Source organism: Peromyscus leucopus, chromosome 17 (genome assembly GCF_004664715.2).
Source record: "Peromyscus leucopus breed LL Stock chromosome 17, UCI_PerLeu_2.1, whole genome shotgun sequence".
NCBI lineage: Eukaryota > Metazoa > Chordata > Mammalia > Rodentia > Cricetidae > Peromyscus > Peromyscus leucopus.
The window spans coordinates 2,969,763-2,989,449 of record NC_051077.1 but is presented as its reverse complement, the minus strand read 5'-3'; the positions used below and the strand labels follow the sequence as shown (position 1 = coordinate 2,989,449).

General features: G+C 53.6%; 1 protein-coding gene across 16 annotated transcripts in view; it reads right to left on the bottom strand.

The window, feature by feature from the left end:
- Mcf2l (MCF.2 cell line derived transforming sequence like) overlaps positions 1–19,687 on the bottom strand; it is a 154,034-nt gene that overhangs the window by 38,738 nt on the left and 95,609 nt on the right. For 15 of the 16 annotated variants that reach the window (XM_028881276.2, XM_037211591.1, XM_037211592.1 and 12 more), the window contains 2 exons: positions 15,960–16,074; positions 3,238–3,328 (listed from right to left, as the gene is read on the bottom strand). In XM_028881276.2, the coding sequence (XP_028737109.1) occupies positions 3,238–3,328; positions 15,960–16,074 (206 nt within the window). Of the gene's footprint in view, positions 1–3,237; positions 3,329–3,497; positions 4,165–15,959; positions 16,075–19,687 lie in introns of those variants that run through there. The other variant, XM_028881287.2, reaches the window with a different exon arrangement.

Here is a 19,687-nt window from a genome sequence, read left to right as displayed (position 1 = left end):
ACACACTCTGCCGCCAGGATCCTGGAGGAGCCGTATGGGTCTGCCTCCACAACTACGTGCAGTGTGTGGACGGGGCCTGGACGGCTTCGCAGCCCCAGCCCCCCAGCCCCAGAATAGATCCCACTGTGCTCATACTGTGCCTCCTTGCCAGGAGACCCTTGCCAGAGGCTCAGAGGAGGACAGCTGAGCCCCTTGAACAAAGCCTCATTTCCTAGGGCGCCATCCTTCCCTGGGCTTCGGCTAGTGGGGCTGAGACTGCTTCCCTCCTTGTGGCAATAACCCAGACTTTCTACCTCCTCCTGGAGACGCGCTCAGCCCTCGCTTTCTTCTGCCTGACCCTGCCCTCCGTGCTGTTCTCTCTCTCTCTCTCTCTCTCTCTCTCTCTCTCTCTCTCTCTCTCTCTCTCTCTCTCTCACACACACACACACACACACACACACACAGCAGCCCTTTCAGGGGGCCTCCCCAGGGGTCCCAGCCAGACAGGAAGGTGGGCCCAGTCCTAGGACAGCAACAAACCGGTTTGCAGACCCTGCCTCCACACCGGGGATCTCAGTACCTTCCTACACTGCCTGCCTTCCCGGTACCCTTGTATCGGCAACCTTCCCTCGCTGGACTCCACTCCCAGCTTGGCTACACACTCCTGGGTCACCTTCCGCTGCATTTTCACAGGCCTGCCCCAGGCCTGGCCTACAGGAGTTTCTCAGAACACCTGCTGGGTACGTATGAGTTAATACCCTGGATCATTTCTTCTCATGAGAAAGCGCTAGAGATCAAAGAGGATTCACGGCAGTTTTGCTGGCATGAATGGCAACCTCTGCTGTTTCCAAATTATCACCAGCAAATGCTAAGAGTCATAGGAGAAACGCTTCCTGTTTTATAGTGTCAGAATCAATGCACGCCATGGTGGCATGCACCTACGATTCCAGTGTTTGGGAGGCTGAGGCAGGAGGATCACTCTGCTACAGCGTGAGGTCCCGACTCAAAACCAGGCAATAACAACAGAAGACAAAGGACAATGTAAAACTAGAGCCAAATTCTTCCCTTACAGCCACGTTCACAAAGCCAGGCTTTAAAGATAAGCCAGCTTGTCAGAAGCCCGCCTTGTTCTAAGCTCAGCGACATCCACACTTGACAAGAGGAGCCCGGGCTACACCAGGGCGCCTGCAGCCGCCATGCTGCGTGTGGGACAGGTTCACAGGACCGCTCCAGGCTTAAAACGTCATCCCTGTGTTTCCTGGGGAGATGCTCTGTGTTTGGAAACACATCTTCTAACCTGGGTGTGACCCACTGGATAAAACAGACGGTTCAGTGGGTGAAGGTTCCCGGGACCCACACGTTAGATGGGAAAAACTGATTCCCGAGAATTGTCTTCTGACCTCGACACACTTGGCACAGCACATGTGTCCCCAAGTAAGTAAATGAATGTCATTTAAAAAGATAACACACACACACACATACTCTCTCTTTCACACACACACACACACACACACACACTCACACACACACACACACACGCATGCACACACACTCACACACACACTCACACACACACACTCTCTTTCACACACACACTCACACACACACACACTCACACACGGTCACACTGTGATGGTATCAGCAGACCTGTGACCAGGTGAGCACATGTGGTACGAATGCCCAAACCATGGTCACGCCGGCCCCACCAGGTGCACAGCTGTACCTATGTTAAAGAAGTAAACAGGAGCTGCGGAGAAGGGAGCCTGGGCTCTGAGTAGACGTGAGCAAGAGTGAGTCAAGGAATGGAGGCTGCCCCGGTGGCGGCTGGGCACTGATGGTGCAGTACAAGTGTGTGAATGAAGGTTCTGAGGGCCTGCTCTCTCACAGGAATGTGAGCACAAGCCGGTCCGAGCCCCAGACAAGTCAGGGTCATCCTGGCTCCCGCCACCCACACTGGCTTCTGTGCACAGACGGAAGAGCTGGGGGGAGGGGAAGGATGCCCCTGCGAATAGGGGCCTCTGTTGTGTCAACCCAGGACAGACCACTCCACTCCAAGAGCGGTCCCGGCAACAGGTTGACCTGGGCCCTGCTGCTGGATGTGGAGATGCCGGTCACAGCATCCCGTACAAATCCATACTCCTGGAAATGCCGGTGTGCACACATGTCTGTTTACAGTTGGTGGGACACCAGAAGCCCTGTGTCTTGTGAGACCCCCCCCCCCCCCCCACACACACACACACACTGGGTGTTCTTATTATTTCACATCAGTGATGACAGGAAGACTAGATAGGGACAAGGGAGATGGGAGCTTGCTCACTCCTAGGCACCCCTGCAGAAGTTCACCAGGTGCTTACAGGATGCTGCTCAGTGAGGACTTGCACCTGGACTGTAGGCTGCGAGAATCACAGTAGACACAGAGCCTTTAATTTTTCCTATAGAGGAATGGGTTTCTTGTGGTACTCAAACCTCAGCACGGCAGTCCCCAGATGGGGCGACCCAAAGAATTCCTGACCCAGAGCAGGAGGCCAGAAGAACCTGAAACCATGGCATCGGTTGCCTAGAGACCTTAGGGGCAGCTAAACAGTCCCAGCCTAGAGCCACAGTGCTGGTGGACAACCAGACTTTGGGTCCTTCATGAAGCTGTGGGTGACAGGTGGGGACGGCAAGCGTGGGTGAACTCATCTCGGAAGAAGTGGCCTGAGTTAAGTCTGTGGGTGGGTGGGGAACAGCTGCTGAAGGAAGAGTTCTGTTGCCTCCGTCTTGCTGTTCCGAAATGATAATTGCAGCCTGAAAATGCCAGCAAGTCCTGCGACTTTGCAGCTGTGGGGGATGCAGACAGTCCTTGAAAGTGAGGGTCTCTGTGCGCTATGAGGGCTTCTTCACAAGGACCAACACATCTCAGGACGAATGTCAAAGATCAACAACCCAACGCGGAATGGTTAAAGTTGCTTAGCAACAACGAGTGGATTCAATACCCAACTTCTAGCCTAAAGACCGACATGCTCAGAACTTTTCCGCTCCAAACTCCTGTGCTCCGTTATTGAGAAAATCACAACAGACCCCTATGAATGACCACCCGGGAAAATGAACATGCCCAGAGATCAGGAGTCCCTCTGGGCCAGTCAGGGCTCAGCCTACCCCTGCCCCTCCCTAGGTCCCCTGCTAGCCACCTTAACCCCCCACCTTCCACCCAGACTAGAAAGAAAAGCAGTGAGCTGCCACCCTCCAGGAGTGCGGAGAGCTCTTCGGGGTACTTACGGCTATTCGCAGGACCGATGCCTTCACAGAGGTCCATCTGTCCTGCCTTCGGTCTATGACCAAGATGAATCCAATGCCAGCATCTTGCAAACTGAAACAGGGAGAAACACTTGCAGTCAGCATGTGCTGGCAGCCAACCTGGCTTCCACGTACATCGGTGACCCCACCATCCCATGCCATCTCTGCACCGCAAGCCAGAGTGCATGCCAGAGAGAGGTCTCAGCAGAGGAACAGGCTTCCGAAGGCCCGAGCAGCCCCACCCTGTAAATCCCAGGACTTTCTTCTGTGTATGTTGTTTATTTCTGAGCATCAATTCACAGAGCAGCAGAAGCCCCTCCTCCTGGAACAGAGTGACATCTCACTGCACTGCAAGGGCCAAGCCACTTCTTTTCTGTGTGTGCACGGACAGCCGATCGAACCAGCCCGGAACAAGCTCCAGGACCCCGTACATCACGTTAGTCCCAGCATCTGAGGTCCCGTGCTCATCCACTTTAAAAAATGGCTCCCGATGACATCACAATTTGGGGTGAGAATCTCCAAGGCTTGGGAGGGCTCCCCGGTGTCTGTGGGGTGCGAGGCGTGAGCTCTCGCCCTCCGCAGCAGCGACATCTGTGATAAAGGCAAGGCAGCATCGTGCAGCGGTGTAGCATGCCCCGAGCCTCTCCGCTCAGCCTGGCGGCAGAAGCCTGAGTCATGGGGTGGAAGTGGAGGACGTGGGAGGCCTGCTTCTGTTGGGTAATCTCACATCCAAGCCAATTGTGCAGTGCCAGCAGCCACTGCTCCCAGCCAATCCTCGGCAGCACGGAACGAGACAGGCCGGTGGAGGAGGCGCTGGCTCCTCCGAGGGCCTGATTTCCGAATCTACGAACGTATCTCCTCAGCAAGCCATGTCTGCACTTAAGGGAAAGTCAGAACTGCACAGCGCACTATAAATTATGCAGTCGGCAAAACTCCGCACGCTGCAGCTCCATTAATAGACCACTCTGAGTCCCAGGAAGTCACGTGGCAGTGGTGTGCAAAGCACACAGTTGCTAGTGTGCTGCTGAGCACCTGGCACACTGGGGGGGGGGGCTGCTCCACACGTTCAACGACATGCAAAATGCTCCTGATAAAAAGCCCACATCTGAGTAAGCTTTCTCCCCTCTGCTGCTGGTCGCTCAACAGAATTACAGACCAACCCACCTGCCCAGCTGGTTCTCCTGGGCCGGTGCCTGAAGCAGTGGAGACAGAATAGACCTCCTGTCCTGCTCTGGCCTGGGCAATACAGGCGCCCTCTACCCTAAGGTTGTATGGGGGGCTTCTGAGTGGCCCTACACAGGGCTTCACTGTAGTGCTTAATGGTTGGTGGGTGAATCCAACTAAGCTGTCCTGGCCTGTACCATGTGGTCCACAACGCAGCCCAAAACCAGGCAGGGAGGTGACAGCATTGTAGTGACCACCTGCAGTACAGACCACGGATGATGCCGGAGTGATGGGTCCCTGACCATCCCCTCAAGGCTGTAGGCCATTTCTCTATGATGCATGAGACACACGCGCAATCACAGAAGCCCTGAGGCCACAGGACAGCTGGGCTGGTGGGAGCCCACCTCCCGCCTCCCTCCTCTGCCGCAGGGGGATGTGTTGGGGCTGCCACTGTAGCTCCGAGTCAGTCATCCAAGCCTGACCCTCCCCGGAGGGACAGAGAAAAGCAGGCCGGGGACAATGGGTTGTCACCATACATACAAACAGTCCAGCTGCGTGCTTCCAGTCCCAAACCAGTGGCACACAAAGGGCTTCCTAACAGCAGCCCACACCCGGGGGGGGGGGGGCACGCATGAGGTGAGACACTGCTCTCCCGTGACTCACCGCGGCCACCTCTGGGTCCTCTTCTACAAACACGGGAGCCTGATGGGGCCCCTGACATGCAAACCCAGGAAAAGGGGAGATCTACGGCTGGGGTCACCATTTCACAGAGCACCACAGCCTGACTCAGTTTCCCCCTTCTTTTCTGAAGCAATTTTGTGGAGGAACCACAGCCTCTTTCTCCAGTCTCTCCATGTTTCTCATGGACTCCCTTCCTGGAGGAGCTGGAGAGGTGACCAGGAGGTAAGTTTGCTTGCCATGCAGTATGAAGGTCTGTGCATGCAGTCCAAGCACCCACATACGGAAAGAGCTGGCATGGCTGTGCACACATGTAAGTTTAGAGCAGGGGGAGGCTGGGATAGGCTCTCTGGGACTCACCGGTCAGCCAGTCAGGCCAAGTCAATGAGCTCCAGATTTGGGGATCGACCCTGACACAAAAAGTAAGCTGGAGAGTGATTGAGGAAGACATTGGATGTTGACCTCTGACCTCCGCATGCACATACATGTGCATTTGCACATGCCCATACACAAACGTGTACACATGCATACAATATGCTCACATATATGTGCATACACACATACATTGTGATACCCCTTCACAATTCCACAACAGGACCTAGACCCGAGGCCCTAGCGAGTTCCTGAAGCCAGAATATTCCTTCAGGAACAAACTTCCGCAAAGCATCTCTGGGGCACTGGCCCTCCCCAGCCTAATGTAGAGGCTTGAGAGCCTACACCCGGCTTGCCAGCTCCTGAGTGCATCTGCCCAAATGCCCAAGCAAGCAAAACACTTGCCGATGGCCGCACACAGCACAGCAGGTCCCTTGTCTTCCACTTGTGAAGCCCTGTTCCTACGCCCGGTGCCGTGGGCATGGCTTCACTCACTCAAACCAAACCCCTGGATTTTCCTAAAATCCTGTACTGTGAACACGGATATCACACGAGACCATTTGAGTGAAAAAAAAAAAGTATTACATATGAAATACTGTCTTAGTTAGGGCTTCTGTTGCTGTGGTGAAATACCATGACCCAAAGAAAGTTGGGGAGGAAAGGACAGCTTGGCTTCCACTTCCACATCACTGTTCATCATCAAAGGAGGTCAGGACAGGAACTCAAGCAGGGTGGGAACCTGGAGGCAGGAGCTGACGCAGAGGCCATGGAGGGGTGCACTTACTCGCTTGCTCCTTTTCTTTATAAATCTGGGTAAGATTGGCCACTAATAACCACACAACACAGTCAATGCTAGGCCGTCTTGAAATCTCTGCCAGTGCCATTAATTCAAACTCTTCAATTTAGCCTCAGGCAGATTTTTTTGGACAAGGGCAGAGCTCAGCCACATTCTTCACGAAAATATCCCAAGAACAGTCTCTAGGCCACTTACTAATATTCTTCTTCTCTGAAACCTTTTGAGCCAGGCCATCATAACCTACGTTGTTCTCAGTCCCTCTGTCTTCCACGCTCCTCCTAGCATGGCCCATTAAACCTCAAAAGCATTCAAATGCTCTCCTAGTCCAAAGTCCCAAAGTCCACATTCTGCCAACATGCATGGCCAGGCCTGTCACAGCAATAACCAGCTCCCTGGTACCAACTTCTGTCTTAGTCGGTGTTTTATTGCTGTGAAGAGACACCAAGACCACAGCAACTCTTATAAAGGAAAACATTTGATTGGGACTTGCTTATAGTTTCAGAGGTTGAGTTCATTATCATCATAGAGGAGAGAGCATGGTGGCGTGCAGGCAGATGTGGAGTTCTACATCTGGATCCGTAGGAAGCAGGAAGAGAGAGAGACACTGGGCCTGGCTTGGGCTTTTGAAACCTCAAAGCCCACCCCTGTGACACACTTCCTCCAACAAGGCCACACCTCCTAATCCTGCCCAATAGTGCCAGCCCCTGATGACCAAGCATTCAAATCTATGAGCCTATGAGGGCCATTCTATGTCAAACTACCACACACACCAAGGATTAAACACACACACTAGGGGGACAGGCCACATTGCGAGCTGTGCTTCTGGATGGTCTGCCCATGGCGACTGGTTTATGGCTGGATGACTGAGGGTGGGAAGGCAGTTGTGTTCTCATTCCGCTGCCCAGCAGCTCACAGTCTGGGCACAGAGAACTCCCGGGGCAGTTGGCCCCATCATGATTCCTGCCAGCCAGGGCCAGACCCCTCTTTCTGGGTGAGGACCTTTTGACTTTCTGTGTGGCTATGGGCCAAGTGTGAGACCAACACCACCACAGTTCTTTACCAAGGCCTCATGGTGACTCCGTGAGGGTGGGCGCTACCTTGTCGGGCACAGGAAGGTTACATTTTTTTGCCTGTTGTCACAGAGCCCAGACAGGTGGATCTGCCATACTAGGTCACTAGGACACTATGGCTGCCTCCCAGAGTCACAGTCACTGTAGGAAATCCTGGGATGCATTAGTCCCTTTCTCCTCACCATCACTGGCAGCCTCCAGCCCCAGGGCATACTCAGCTGGTTCCCAGCCACAACTCTATCTTGTGTCTCTCCATGTGGACTGAGGCAGATGCTCCTCCTACTGCTGCTAACATCCCCTCCCTCCCACGCCAGGCATCACAGCTGGGGGTGGTCCCATCATCATCACAGCTGGAGGTGGTCCCATCATCATCACAGCTGGAGGTGGTCCATCATCATCACAGCTGGAGGTGGTCCCATCATCATCACAGCTGGAGGTGGTCCCATCATCATCACAGCTGGAGGTGGTCCCATCATCACAGCTGGAGGTGTCCCATCATCATCACAGCTGGAGGTGGTCCTATCATCACAGCTGGAGGTGGTCCCATCATCATCACAGCTGGAGGTGGTCCCATCATCACAGCTGGAGGTGGTCCCATCATCATCACAGCTGGAGGTGGTCCCATCATCACAGCTGGAGGTGGTCCCATCATCATCACAGCTGGAGGTGGTCCCATCATCACAGCTGGAGGTGGTCCCATCATCACAGCTGGAGGTGGTCCCATCATCATCACAGCTGGAGGTGGTCCCATCATCACAGCTGGAGGTGGTCCCATCATCATCACAGCTGGAGGTGGTCCCATCATCATCACAGCTGGAGGTGGCCCCATCATCACAGCGGCTCCTTGCCTGCACTCCCAGCAAGCCAGGCCCTGAAGTTGGCCCCAGGAGGGTGGTGGTTCCCCTGGGATCCTGCAGGGAGGTTCCCTGGGCCTTGAAAGACAGCATGGCTGGTTTCTCTAAAAGTGGAGAACTGGAGGAGGCGGCGTGAGGGGGCCTCAGGTGTTCTCTGAGTTCAGCCACCAGCATTGTTAGCAACACCCACTGTGATTCCCAGCTCTAAAACATGGAGGGGGGGGGCACTTCCCAGACAGGCACATGAGCTAAATTTTATACAAAAAGGCCCAGCGGTCTCACAAAGGCTGTTTCAGGAGTTTGGAATTTGCTGGAACCTTCTCTAAGGTCGCTGCTGCTCTGGTTTTGAAGGCCTGGTGTCTGACCACTGGGTAGGAACAGCGATGACAAAATGACAGGCACAGGGCCAGGCTCTGTCCTGTGATAGAAGTAAACTCCCAGCTTCACATTCCCCCCCAGGACCCAGCCCAGCCGGACCTTCTCATCGGACCCCGCAGGGGTGGAGGAGGACTTCCTTCATCCCACATTGGTTTGGGGGCAGCAAAGGTCCAACATCCCCAGCCCTCTGACATCAGTGAGGGAGACCCCATCAGAGCTGCGTAAGACTCGCTCCATAGAACACTGTCCTCCGGCCATGGTATGGCTGCCTCCCTCTGTAGGTCAGAGCATCTGCGAGAACCCACAAGAGACCCTCACAAGGCCAGGCCTGCTATGCCCGCAGAGACGGAGGGGGTGGGGGGATCTCTGGACTCTCACCTGAGATTCTCGGCACCCCCTCCCTCCCACCTGCCGCCCCACATCCTCACTGCATATCATCCTGTCCCAGCTTCTCACGGTTTTGGGAGATTGCACCTTTTCCATGATGCAACTCTTTTGGGGTTACCCACGTGCCTATAGGAAGGCCCCGTCAATTCATCACAGTGACTGACAACATGGACTTGTTGGGAATCTTTTTTTCTGGCTGGTCATCTGTCCCTTTGGTGTCCCCGGCATCATCTTCCCAGGAAAAATTAACCCCACAGCTCACCTAAGTAGAAAGCGAGATGTGGGATGTTAAATATTCAAGGACCAGACAGCAGAGGTGAGTTTTAGGGCCTGGGTACAGCAGCCAGCGCTCAGAGCCGGGGTGCGGCAGCCAGCACTCAGAGCCGGGGTACAGCACCCAGCACTTAGAACCCACGGTCTAACCCAGTGGATGCTGGCTTTCCAGTGGTTGGTGGAGGGCTGGATAAGTGTGAAGTGTCCCCCTGTGGTGCCTGGATGTAAGGAACCAGCACATGGGGGGGGGGGTTTGGGGAGGGAGGAGCCTGGAGAGTTATGAGATGAGCAGAGACCCCAGGGTCACAGGACATGTTCACCCCAGATGGAACATCTCTGGCCAGTGGGCCATGTCCCCTTCGTTTCTCAGTGTGTGAAATGTCCCATCCCACCTGAATGCCACTGTGTCTTAGTGTCACTGGAGTTTAAGATCGGGTCCTGGGGCACAGTGTACAAGATTTACAAAGTAGTTATAAGACTGAAAGGGGGCAGGGAAGCACGTGCAACCAGGGCAGGTGGGAGGAGCTATGCGGCTCACCGGGACATTCGGGATTTTACGATAGTTTGACTAACGGCGCCCCCAGGTGGTCGGCATGAAGCTGCACATTCAGGACGGTGCTGGGGCTGGACCATCCCCCTACCCTCTGGCCTCTGACCAGATAGCCAGGCCTCACTGGTTGAAGCCACAGCTGGCTGCTTAGGGCATCCTGAGATCATAAAGGTATAGAGTCTGTGAGGACCCAGCCAGGGCACAGGGGCAGTCCAGGACAATAAGGCCATCTTCCTGAGCGAATCCACCTTCTCTGGGCTGCCTGGCTGGCTTCTGTGGGTTCAGGAGGCCCGGAGTCAGTCAGCAGACTGACAGCTCTATTGATTCTCCTGAAACACACAGGACCTAGTCCCTTCTGGGCAGGAACAGGGATGGGGTCACAGAACTGGGTGGACTCCCTGCCATCTGTGGATGTTATTACTTATGCCTGGCTCTGGGCAGGTGTCCCCCAGCCTCAAGGCCTCTCTGAAGGTACAGGAATGTGCTGTGGGCTGGTGGAGGGCAGAGGGACTCAAGACACTACATGATCAAAATATTCCTGGCTCTGGAGGACGAGGAGACTAACAGAACCCACAGTTCCACAGCAGGTCCTGAGCTCAACCGCCTTTATCTGGACATTAGAAGTGGATTCAGGGACCCTGCTGTCCAAAATGGCCTGAATCCACCCAACTCTCAGCCATCTTGGTTAAGCAGCCTCTGCCCTGCCCTTTCCCTCAGCCTCCCAGAATCCATGGTCTCCCCACAGAAGGCCTCTATGAGCTCTGCTGAACTCCTGAAGACCTGAGTTGGACTGTGCTCAGAACCAGAGCTCAGCACACCTCACAAAGAAATCACTGGTGTGTGTGTGTGTGTGTGTGTGTGTGTGTGTGTGCATGTGCGTGTGTGCATGTGTGTGTGTGTGCGCGTGTGTGCATGTGTGTATGTGTGTGCGTGTGTGTGTGTGTATGTGTGTGTGCGTGTGTGTGTGTGTGTGTATGTGTGTGTGTGTATATGTATGTGTGTGTAGTGGGAGCCGTGCCACTGACTGTCTCCATTGTGGCTGCAGGCGTTTGCTAGTCTCCTCCCTGAGGGCTGCCCAAGGCTGCCAAGACCTCTCCCATCAACCTTTTCGATCCTAGAACAAGAATTCTAACACGTAGTATTCGGACGCACTGGCCTCCTCTCAGTCATCACAGCTCCCGGGACAGCCAGCTAAGGGCAGTGTGTGACACGAAGGCCACCCTGGCTCACTATTTGTGCCTCCCTGAGCTTCCTTACAGTCCAGCGACGCCGCCTCTAGCAGGGTGACAGCTGCTGTCCCTCCTCCTGGACAAGCGGCCAGGATGACCACTGGCCTGGGCCTGCCTGGAATTTGAGGCCCAGGCTGTTAATAGGGCATGTATTGCAGACTGCAGCTGCCCAACATGGGATCCCTAGTCATGGGTGAGCAGAAACAACTCTTTTAAATTTAAGTGGCCACAGGTGGTCGGCAGCTATCATACTGGAAGACAGTTACAGAGAAAGATAACCTAATACACAATTAAGAGGACGTGGCCTCTGGTGGGGTTAGGAGAACGTGACCCAGGAAGGCACAGGGACAGGACCTCATGAGAAGGTCACTACTGCAGTATGAGGTGTCCAAGGGCAGAAGTTGTGGGGACTCTGGGAAGCCTGGGGGGGGGGGAGGGCTCCCAGTGCTCAAAGCGCCAGACCATAAATCCAGCACTTTATAAATCGAGCTGATGTAAGAAGCTGAAGTCCAGGGCAGCCTGTGAGAACTCTGAGAAGGGACGGGGACGGGGACGGGGGGGGGGGGGGGGGGGGGGGGGGGGGAGAGGGGGCTCGTCCATGCGAGCATGAAGCAGCCCTGTCTCTCTGCAGTCCTCTTGGCCTGGCTCAAAGCTGGCAGAGGGATCTGAGCTCCTCCTGGTTTTTGTCACACTGTTACCCTGACACCGCAGATGTCCTGGCTAGTCTCTTGTCTACTGGACACAAGCTAGAGTCATTTGGGAAGAGGGACTCTCATTTGAGAAAAGCCCCCCCCCCGCTCCCCCCCCCCCTCCCCCGGTATAAGATCAGGCTACAGGCAAGCCTGTATGATATTTTCTTAGTGTTTGATGGGGAGGGTCCAGTCCAGTGTGGGTGGGGTCATCACTAGGTTACTTTCCTGGGTTCTATAAGAAAGCAGGCTGAGCAAGCCATGAGGAGCAAGCCAGCAAGCAGCACCCCTCCATGATGTCTGCATCAGCTCCTGCCTCCAGGTTCTGCCCTGCTTGCGTTCCTGCCCTGACTTCCTTCAGTGATGGACAGCGATGTGGAAGTGTGAGGCAAATAAACCCTTTCCTCCCCAAGTTGCTTTTGATCCTGGTGTTTCATCACAGCAGCAGTGACCCTTACGAAGACAAAGGAGCAGACCTGGGTACATGAGGCTCAAGGGAGCATCGCCCGGGTAACTTAGGAACTGTCGTCACCAAGGGACAGAGCATGAAAACCTACTAATCTAGTAATGGCCCGCCACCGCAGCAGGGTCTCCACCGTGAAAGCAAGGACCCCAAAGCCCCGGTTGACAAGCGGGTGCACTTGGCCCGTTGACACTGCGGGGGGCCGACCAACAGGGCGCCATGCTGCCCACCACACGTGGAAGTGAGCGGTCTTGAGGCTCACCAACCCTCATCTGTGGCTCCCAGTGAGGAGGAAGCAGAAAGCGGAGCTTGCACATTGAACACGGGCATGGCTGTGGTGTGGCGCATGCGTGGTGTGCACACACTCTCTCTACCTGCACACTCACATCCATGGGAATCCCCATCTGAATTCATGGCACGGGTAAGGCTGTCTCGGGGCCACACGTCTGGCTGCCTTGGGGCCTGCGTGAGTGGGCAGCAAGGGAGGGTGAAACAGGCATCCTAGAAGACAGCGCGAACACCGCCTGACAGAGCCCGCGTCCCTCAGCTGTGCTTCTGTCCTTCGCATCCCCCCTCATCCGGTCCTCACAAGCCATGTGTCATTTCAGTGAGCACTTGTGTCTGTGCACACTTGTGAGCATGTATGTGAGTGGTCATGCCTGTGTGCATCTGTGCATTTCTACCCGCACGTTTCCGCGCACATATGGTGCGTGTGCATCTGTACATGCGGACGTGCACACGGGCACCTCTTAGGAGCAGCGGGACCTCGTCACCAAGAACAGCTGGAGAGCTGTCCCTGTCAGCCTGTGTGAACTGTGGGAGCTTTGTAAATGGAGGTTCGGTGTGCCACAGGGGGAGGGGGTCCGGTACCCTCTGGCTGCTCCCAGGCCTCCGAATGTAAAGTCCCTCCAGGGGATTTATGATCTGCTTAGGAGAAAATGCTCTCTGCACTTGGCTCTGAATTTATGCTGGACCAGTGTGTCTTAGCAACTTAACCAAGTGGAGGTTAATAACAACCAGCTTTGGGGCTGCTAATGAGGCAAGGCCTGTGGTCAGGGGTCAGCATGCTCCCGAGAGCAAAGGCTCCTGGGAACTCCGCCAGCCCCCTTGCCACCCAGGCCCCTGGATATCTTTGCCAGAGGACACTGGCCCCACGGAAGTACCCACAAACTATGGCAGCAGAATTCCTAAGGAGCCAATGGTAGCTACAGCAAAGAGAACCCACACTGTGGCCGCTGGAGTTGGGTCTTTCCCCGATCAACATTCTTCCCAGGGGCAGCAAGCCTGGAATGACTTCCTCCTTCCTTCAATATTCATTTTTTCTTTTGTTTATTTCCCTCTTTCCCTTAAGCTCCATCTCTCCGGGGTCCCCCATGTCTCAAACGCGTGGTCTTCCTGCCTCAGCCTTCTGAGTGCGGAGTTTGCAGTAGGAACTATGCTGGGCTCCTTGAACATACTTTTTGTTGTTGCTGTTGTTTTGGAGACAGGGCTTCTCTGTGTAGACCTGGCTGTCCTGGAACTCTCAGAGATCCTCCTGCCTCTGCCTCCCAAGTGCTGGGATTAAAGGTGTGCACCACCACCACCTGGCCTTGAATATTCTTTTTTTTTTTTTTTTTTTTTTTTTTTTTTGGTTTTTTGAGACAGGGTTTCTCTGTGTAGCTTTGCTCCTTTCCTGGGACTCGCCTTGGAGACCAGGCTGGCCTCGAACTCACAGAGATCCTCCTGCCTCTGCCTCCCGAGTGCTGGGATTAAAGGCGTGTGCCACCACCGCCTGGCTGAATATTCTTAAAACTTGCAACTCAACCTGATTTGCTTTGCTTCCCCACATGGTAGAATGTGAACATGCATAAGCATGTAAATGCACATATGTAAACATGTATGTGAATATGTGCATAATGTGTATAAGGATGAGCATATATGCATGAACATACATAAGTGTGTGTGAGCATGCATATGTGAACACGTGTTGGAAACACATAGGAGTGTGTGTGTGTGCATGTGAGAGTGTGCAGGTGTGAACCCTGCATATGTATGAGCATGTATGAGTTCATTGGTGGGTATGAGCATGTATAAGGGTACAAGCACATGGGTAAGTATGCATGTTAGCCTGTATATGTGTACATGTGCAACTGTAAGAACACATGAGTGTGTGTGTGTGTGTGTGTGTGTGTGTACGTGCACGTGGGTGGGGGGGTGTGTCTACAAAAAGCCTTGGTGGCCTTACTTGTACCTGGAGGTGGTCAGGGGAGCTGGTGTGGGGTAGGTGAGGCCGACTTCAGAATCATGAGCCTGTGGGGGAGTGCAGGATGGCTGACAGCATCTCCCACTGGGATCGGCTAGCACCCCTGGGCCTTGAAGAGTTCACGCCAGGCCGGGATGGAGAGATGACTCCACCGTCTGCTCCCTCTTCCTCTCCACAGGCCGCTTCCAGCAGCACATCCAGGACTCTCACCTTGGGGTAGAACTACACGCTTCCACTCCTATCACCCGGGCTACCTCTGTGGTCTCGCGGGCATCCCTGTGTGTCCTCCGTCTCTCTCATAGCCTACCAGATCTGCTCTAATCACTCAAACTGTCCTCAGCAGAGTCCTAACCAGCTGAGACAAGCCAGGAGGGCAGGAGGACTCCGATAATCACAGGAGGGACAGCAGAAGGAGCGGAGCTATATGATGACCGGAGGGGACAGCTGGGGGGTGAGGCTACATCTAAACACAGCATAGCACGGTACTGACCTAGAAACCCATGAACCGTCAGTATCTGGCGGTCCCTGTTCCTCACCTCTACTTCCTGGCTCAGTCCTACATGCCTCGGTACCAAGAGATCTTCCTCCTCTGGTGACACCTAGGGGCTCCGTTTCAACTCTTCCCCGGTTCTACTCACCGTCAGCCCTACCCACCAGCTCCCGCCCACTCCTGACCAGGCCCTTGCCCTGGCCTCCAAACACAAAATGGATCAGTTTGGACCTGCCACCTCCCCGTGGATGTCTGAGTGAGTCTCAGATGAAACATCACCACTTCTGTAGCCCCTTCCCAAGGTCTGACAGACTGAAGACCAGCAGCCCTCTAGGAATCCTCCAGTCCCTCCGTCCCAGATTGGGAACTGCTGAGACATTCAGCCTATGCATGAACCAAACAGTGCTGGAGTTCTAGGCCTCTCTGATGGGAGACGGCCATTACTGGACTACCTAGAGCACAGGGTGCAAGCAATCTAAGAAAGCCTCCTTTTATATACATATTCATTCTGTGGGTTCTGTCCCTCGAGGTTATCTTGACTAATACGGCCACCAGACACAGAAGTGGATGCAGCTACTTCTGCTTTCTTGGTTTCCAGAGCTGCCCCAGGGACCAGGTCTTGTAGGTAGATGACCTCCTTGGGGCCGATGACTAGACGGAATGGTCACCAGGCTCTGGGATACATTGAGCCTCAGCTGCAGAGGGTCTTCCTCCATAGACATGACCCCATGGAGCCTTTCCCAGGGATGGAGAGAAAGATTCACTGGGCTCTTTGAGCCCAGAATAGACAATGGCTAGTGACATTTTTAAAAGCGAGAAGTGACTATATTTTGTTTTCTTGAAACAGGTCTTACTGTTAGCTCATGCTGGATTTGAACTCGGGATCAAGTGTTGGGATTTCTATAGTGCTAAGTAGTCCATGGGAAGAGGCCAGGCCCAGGATCTGTAACAGTGGACTCTGACCCTGTGACTCCTCTCCTCCATGAAGCTCCACCCTGTCCCAGGTCCCCTGGAGTCTCAATCAAGCAATCACTAGTACAGAACCGGCTCTGGCTTCAGCAGCCCCTACCTGGGGATGCTGGTGAGATAGGTCATGACATTCTGGAACTCCTTGTCCGGGATCTCACTGAAGGCTGGGTAGTCGGGGAAGGTGATGACCGGACTTCCGTCCTGTCCCCGCCCACCTAGGGAGGAAAAAGGACAGATATTCAGCAAAGCCTCAGTCTCGGAGCTGTCTCCAACAGAGCAAGAGAGGCTTTTCATGAACACTGGGTGTTTTAATTAACCCCCATCAAAGAAGCTTATCTTTATGTCAAATGGAGACCATCACAGAGAACCACCGCTGGACACATTGCAGAGATCACTGGATCTTGGGGAGTCCGGGCCCCAATGGATACATTTATATCGCACCCTCAAGAGCCATAGACAGCTAACAAAACACCAACCTCAGGCATGAAACTCCCTTTGGAGTTGCTGGTCAGGGATGTCCAAGAGATTCTCAAAACATTATAACGTATGGCTGCTGCCTTTGGCTGCCCCCAGAGGTGGAAGGTAAGCCACCTTTTACTGGAAACACCATGCACTTCAGATACAGGAACCAGAGGACCCGAGCTGGGAGTGACCTGAAGCTTCCTTCCTGAGGACTAGCTTTCTCGGTATCAGAAGATAAAAATGTAAGTTTCTAAGGGAGGGTAGAGACCAACAGTCCCACCCAGACATGATGCCTATGAACCACAGCAAAGACCAACATGACCAAACACAAACCCAAGGGTGTAATAGCGGCATGCATGTTGGGAAGTAACCAACAGCTCTCTAATAGGACTTAGGCTCACTCAACAAGAGCGAACCCATGCCTGGTCCTGGAAACCTCGCCAACAACCTGGGGCTAGTGAAGTCATGGACCCTGGAGGAGAACTTACAAACACCACTTACTAAACAAGCATGAATCCTAATTACATTCTAAATATTTATTCTTGTGCCCACACATAAGTAGAGTTCTCACTCCTCATCAAAGAAACTTCTCTTTGCAGCAGACAGAGACCAATACAGAACACCACAATGGGTCAAAATGCAGAGAACAAGAGACAGTGTGGTGCCTGATCCTAGCTGCTGCATCTGCAACACAACTCCTGTGCAGAAGGCTGGCGGGGTGTGTGTGTGTGTGTGTGTGTGTGTGTGTGTGTGTGTGTGTGTGTGTCACTGTGGGAAAGGTGCAGGGAGACTGTAATAGAATAAAAACAATCAAAGCCAAGAATTCCTCTGTGATACCGTGTCTCTTACAAACGCCATAGAGGCTACACCCATGAAGTCTCATCATCAACCTGGCTGCCTAAGCCAGACCCAAACAATGATGACATCAGTGGACATACAAACACGGAAGAAGGGACGCTCATGGGGCCTCAACCCTGGACAAAGAGCTATAGGCAACTAGGTAACGCTGAGAGTCGAAGAAATGGTCTCCTCCAGGACAGAGCCCCCAACTGATTATCCAACGCCCAGCAGTCAGCCTTGAGATCATACACATGATAACATGTAACACATGCATGGAACATTATACAGACTGAGAAGGTTGCATGTGTTGATTTAGGAACATACACACATATATACTGTAAGAACAACTAAAGAAAAAGAGGCTCTTCGTTTGAAAGACATCACGGGACATGCATGGGAAGGGTAGAGGGAGAAGAGGGGAGGGGATGACGGTGGGACTGTATTATAATTTCAAAAACTAAAAAAGACCTAAAATTTCATAAAAGAATGAAGGCATCCCTCAGAAGCTGAATATTTATAAAAAAAAAAATCAGGGAATCTCAAGTTGATATAAGGCCTTTGTGAATACAAAGGATTTTGCACACTGATTTTAGTAGTTTTTATAGGTATTAGGGTTTTCAGCTATTTGGTGTGCAAAAACAAAACACCAACTCATGGCTTATAAACAATAGAAGTTTCCTTCTCGGCGCTTTGGGGGCTAGAAGTCTGGGGCCAGTGTGTCAGCAGTGTCAGTGTCTGGTGAGGGTGTCCCTACTTGATGGACCGTTACGTTATAGAGCGTGTCTCCTGACACCACCTCACTAGGCTGGGCCTCCACATGCGGATGTGGGAACACACTCAGGCTGAAGCAGCTATCAGCTAGCTCAGACACCACGTGACTGTGGACTCCTGAAGTGCTGTGCTGAAGCCAGTGAGCGTGATTCCGCTCCTCAGCCTTCTAGGAGTTGTGTTGGTTACTCCCATTTCAGGTTCTCTGAGCACTCAGGCCTCCCGGGCAGCTGTCCACTTCTGTTTCTCATGAGGTTGATTAACGAGAGCAGGGGCCGCCCCAGGCTGACTGTGGAATCAGGAGCAGCCGATGTCCTCAGGGAGCCTGCCACAAACTCAGGCGTTAAGTGGAGAAGGCGTTTTAGGTCCCTGGAACCTATAACTCCATGGGTCATAGGGCAACCTCATATGTAGAGAGAACTTTAGGCCAGCTGCAGTTCTGCCATGAAAGCTACCAAGGGGAAAACAAGGCTGTGAATACCGGGAAAATGAGGCACCAGCAGAGAGGGACAAAGGCCATGGAGCCCACGGGGCCCCGGAGTATGGGCCAGCCAGGAGGCTGCTCTGCCAGGCAGAGCGAGCTGAATTAGGTCCCATCTCTGCACATTCAGCCGCAGGGTTGGAAGGGCATGCTGCCCCCGACTGGAGGGTCCCAGGCACTAGGGGAACGTGTCTGATGATGCATCTCCACCTCAGTGTGCTTGTTGAGTGCCCAGACTTCTGCGGAACGGCCACAGTAAGGGGACAAGAGAAAGGCCTGCTTGGGAACTCTCTTGAAGAACGTGGGTTTGTGTGGCTAAGAATTAGTTCTTTGTCAACACAAATTTGGTCTAGAGTCCTGAAGTTCTTAGCTGATGATTTTGTGTTATGTTCCATCATATCCATAAGCCAGTGTAGCAGATCAGAGAGCAGGCCAGAGAGATGGTTTCGAGAATGAAGCCGTGCCTTCCAGAGGATGGAAGTGGACAGGCCAGCAGAACAGGGGGCGTGTCCAAAGCATGGATGCAGCTCAGATGCAGTAAGAATGCAGATCCTTAGGGAGGGCTCCTGGATGTTCTGGGAATGGGGCATGGGAACAAGAGAAGGATGGAGATGTCTGGTGAAGTCTGCAAAGTGTCTCGGGTGTGAGTGACAGAAATACAGCTGGTCTGGCTTGGAGAACAGTTATATTTGAACATTTTTAGAGCAGATTTTCACATGCTTGGTCACAAAGGACACTGCCATTTATCAGCTCACAGCTGCCCTGCTTGGCTCAGTGGATCCTCCAAGTGTCAGAGGCCAAATCAAGGTGCCCCTGGGCTGTGTCTTACAGGAGCTGGGAACTCTTCCAGGCCTGCTCAGGTTGGAACAATGCTGCCCCTCCTGGCCCTCCTGGACACCAGCAGGGGCTGCTGTCAACTCCGAGGCCCAACACACTCCTCCTCACCAGTCACCTCTGCACCTTTGCAGCTGGATGGAGAATCGCAGCTTCTTAGACCCTCCTACCAGGAGGAGCCAGTCTCTGAGGCTACAGCAGGAGAGGCCAGGGTCAGCAAGGGACCTTCGCTGATGAGAACTGATCTCAGCTTCACCTACTAAGTGACCCGGAGCTCCCAGGCTGATGTTGGACAGTGGAGAGGTGAGCAGCCAGTGGGGATCCCAGGGTCTTACCCTCACGTACCAGAGACCCTCACAGAGGGACATAGGGGCAGTTCGTATTTAAGGTTCAGGCCCATGACCCAAGGCTGGTGGGGCATCCATGTCTCTAAGTCTGGAGCC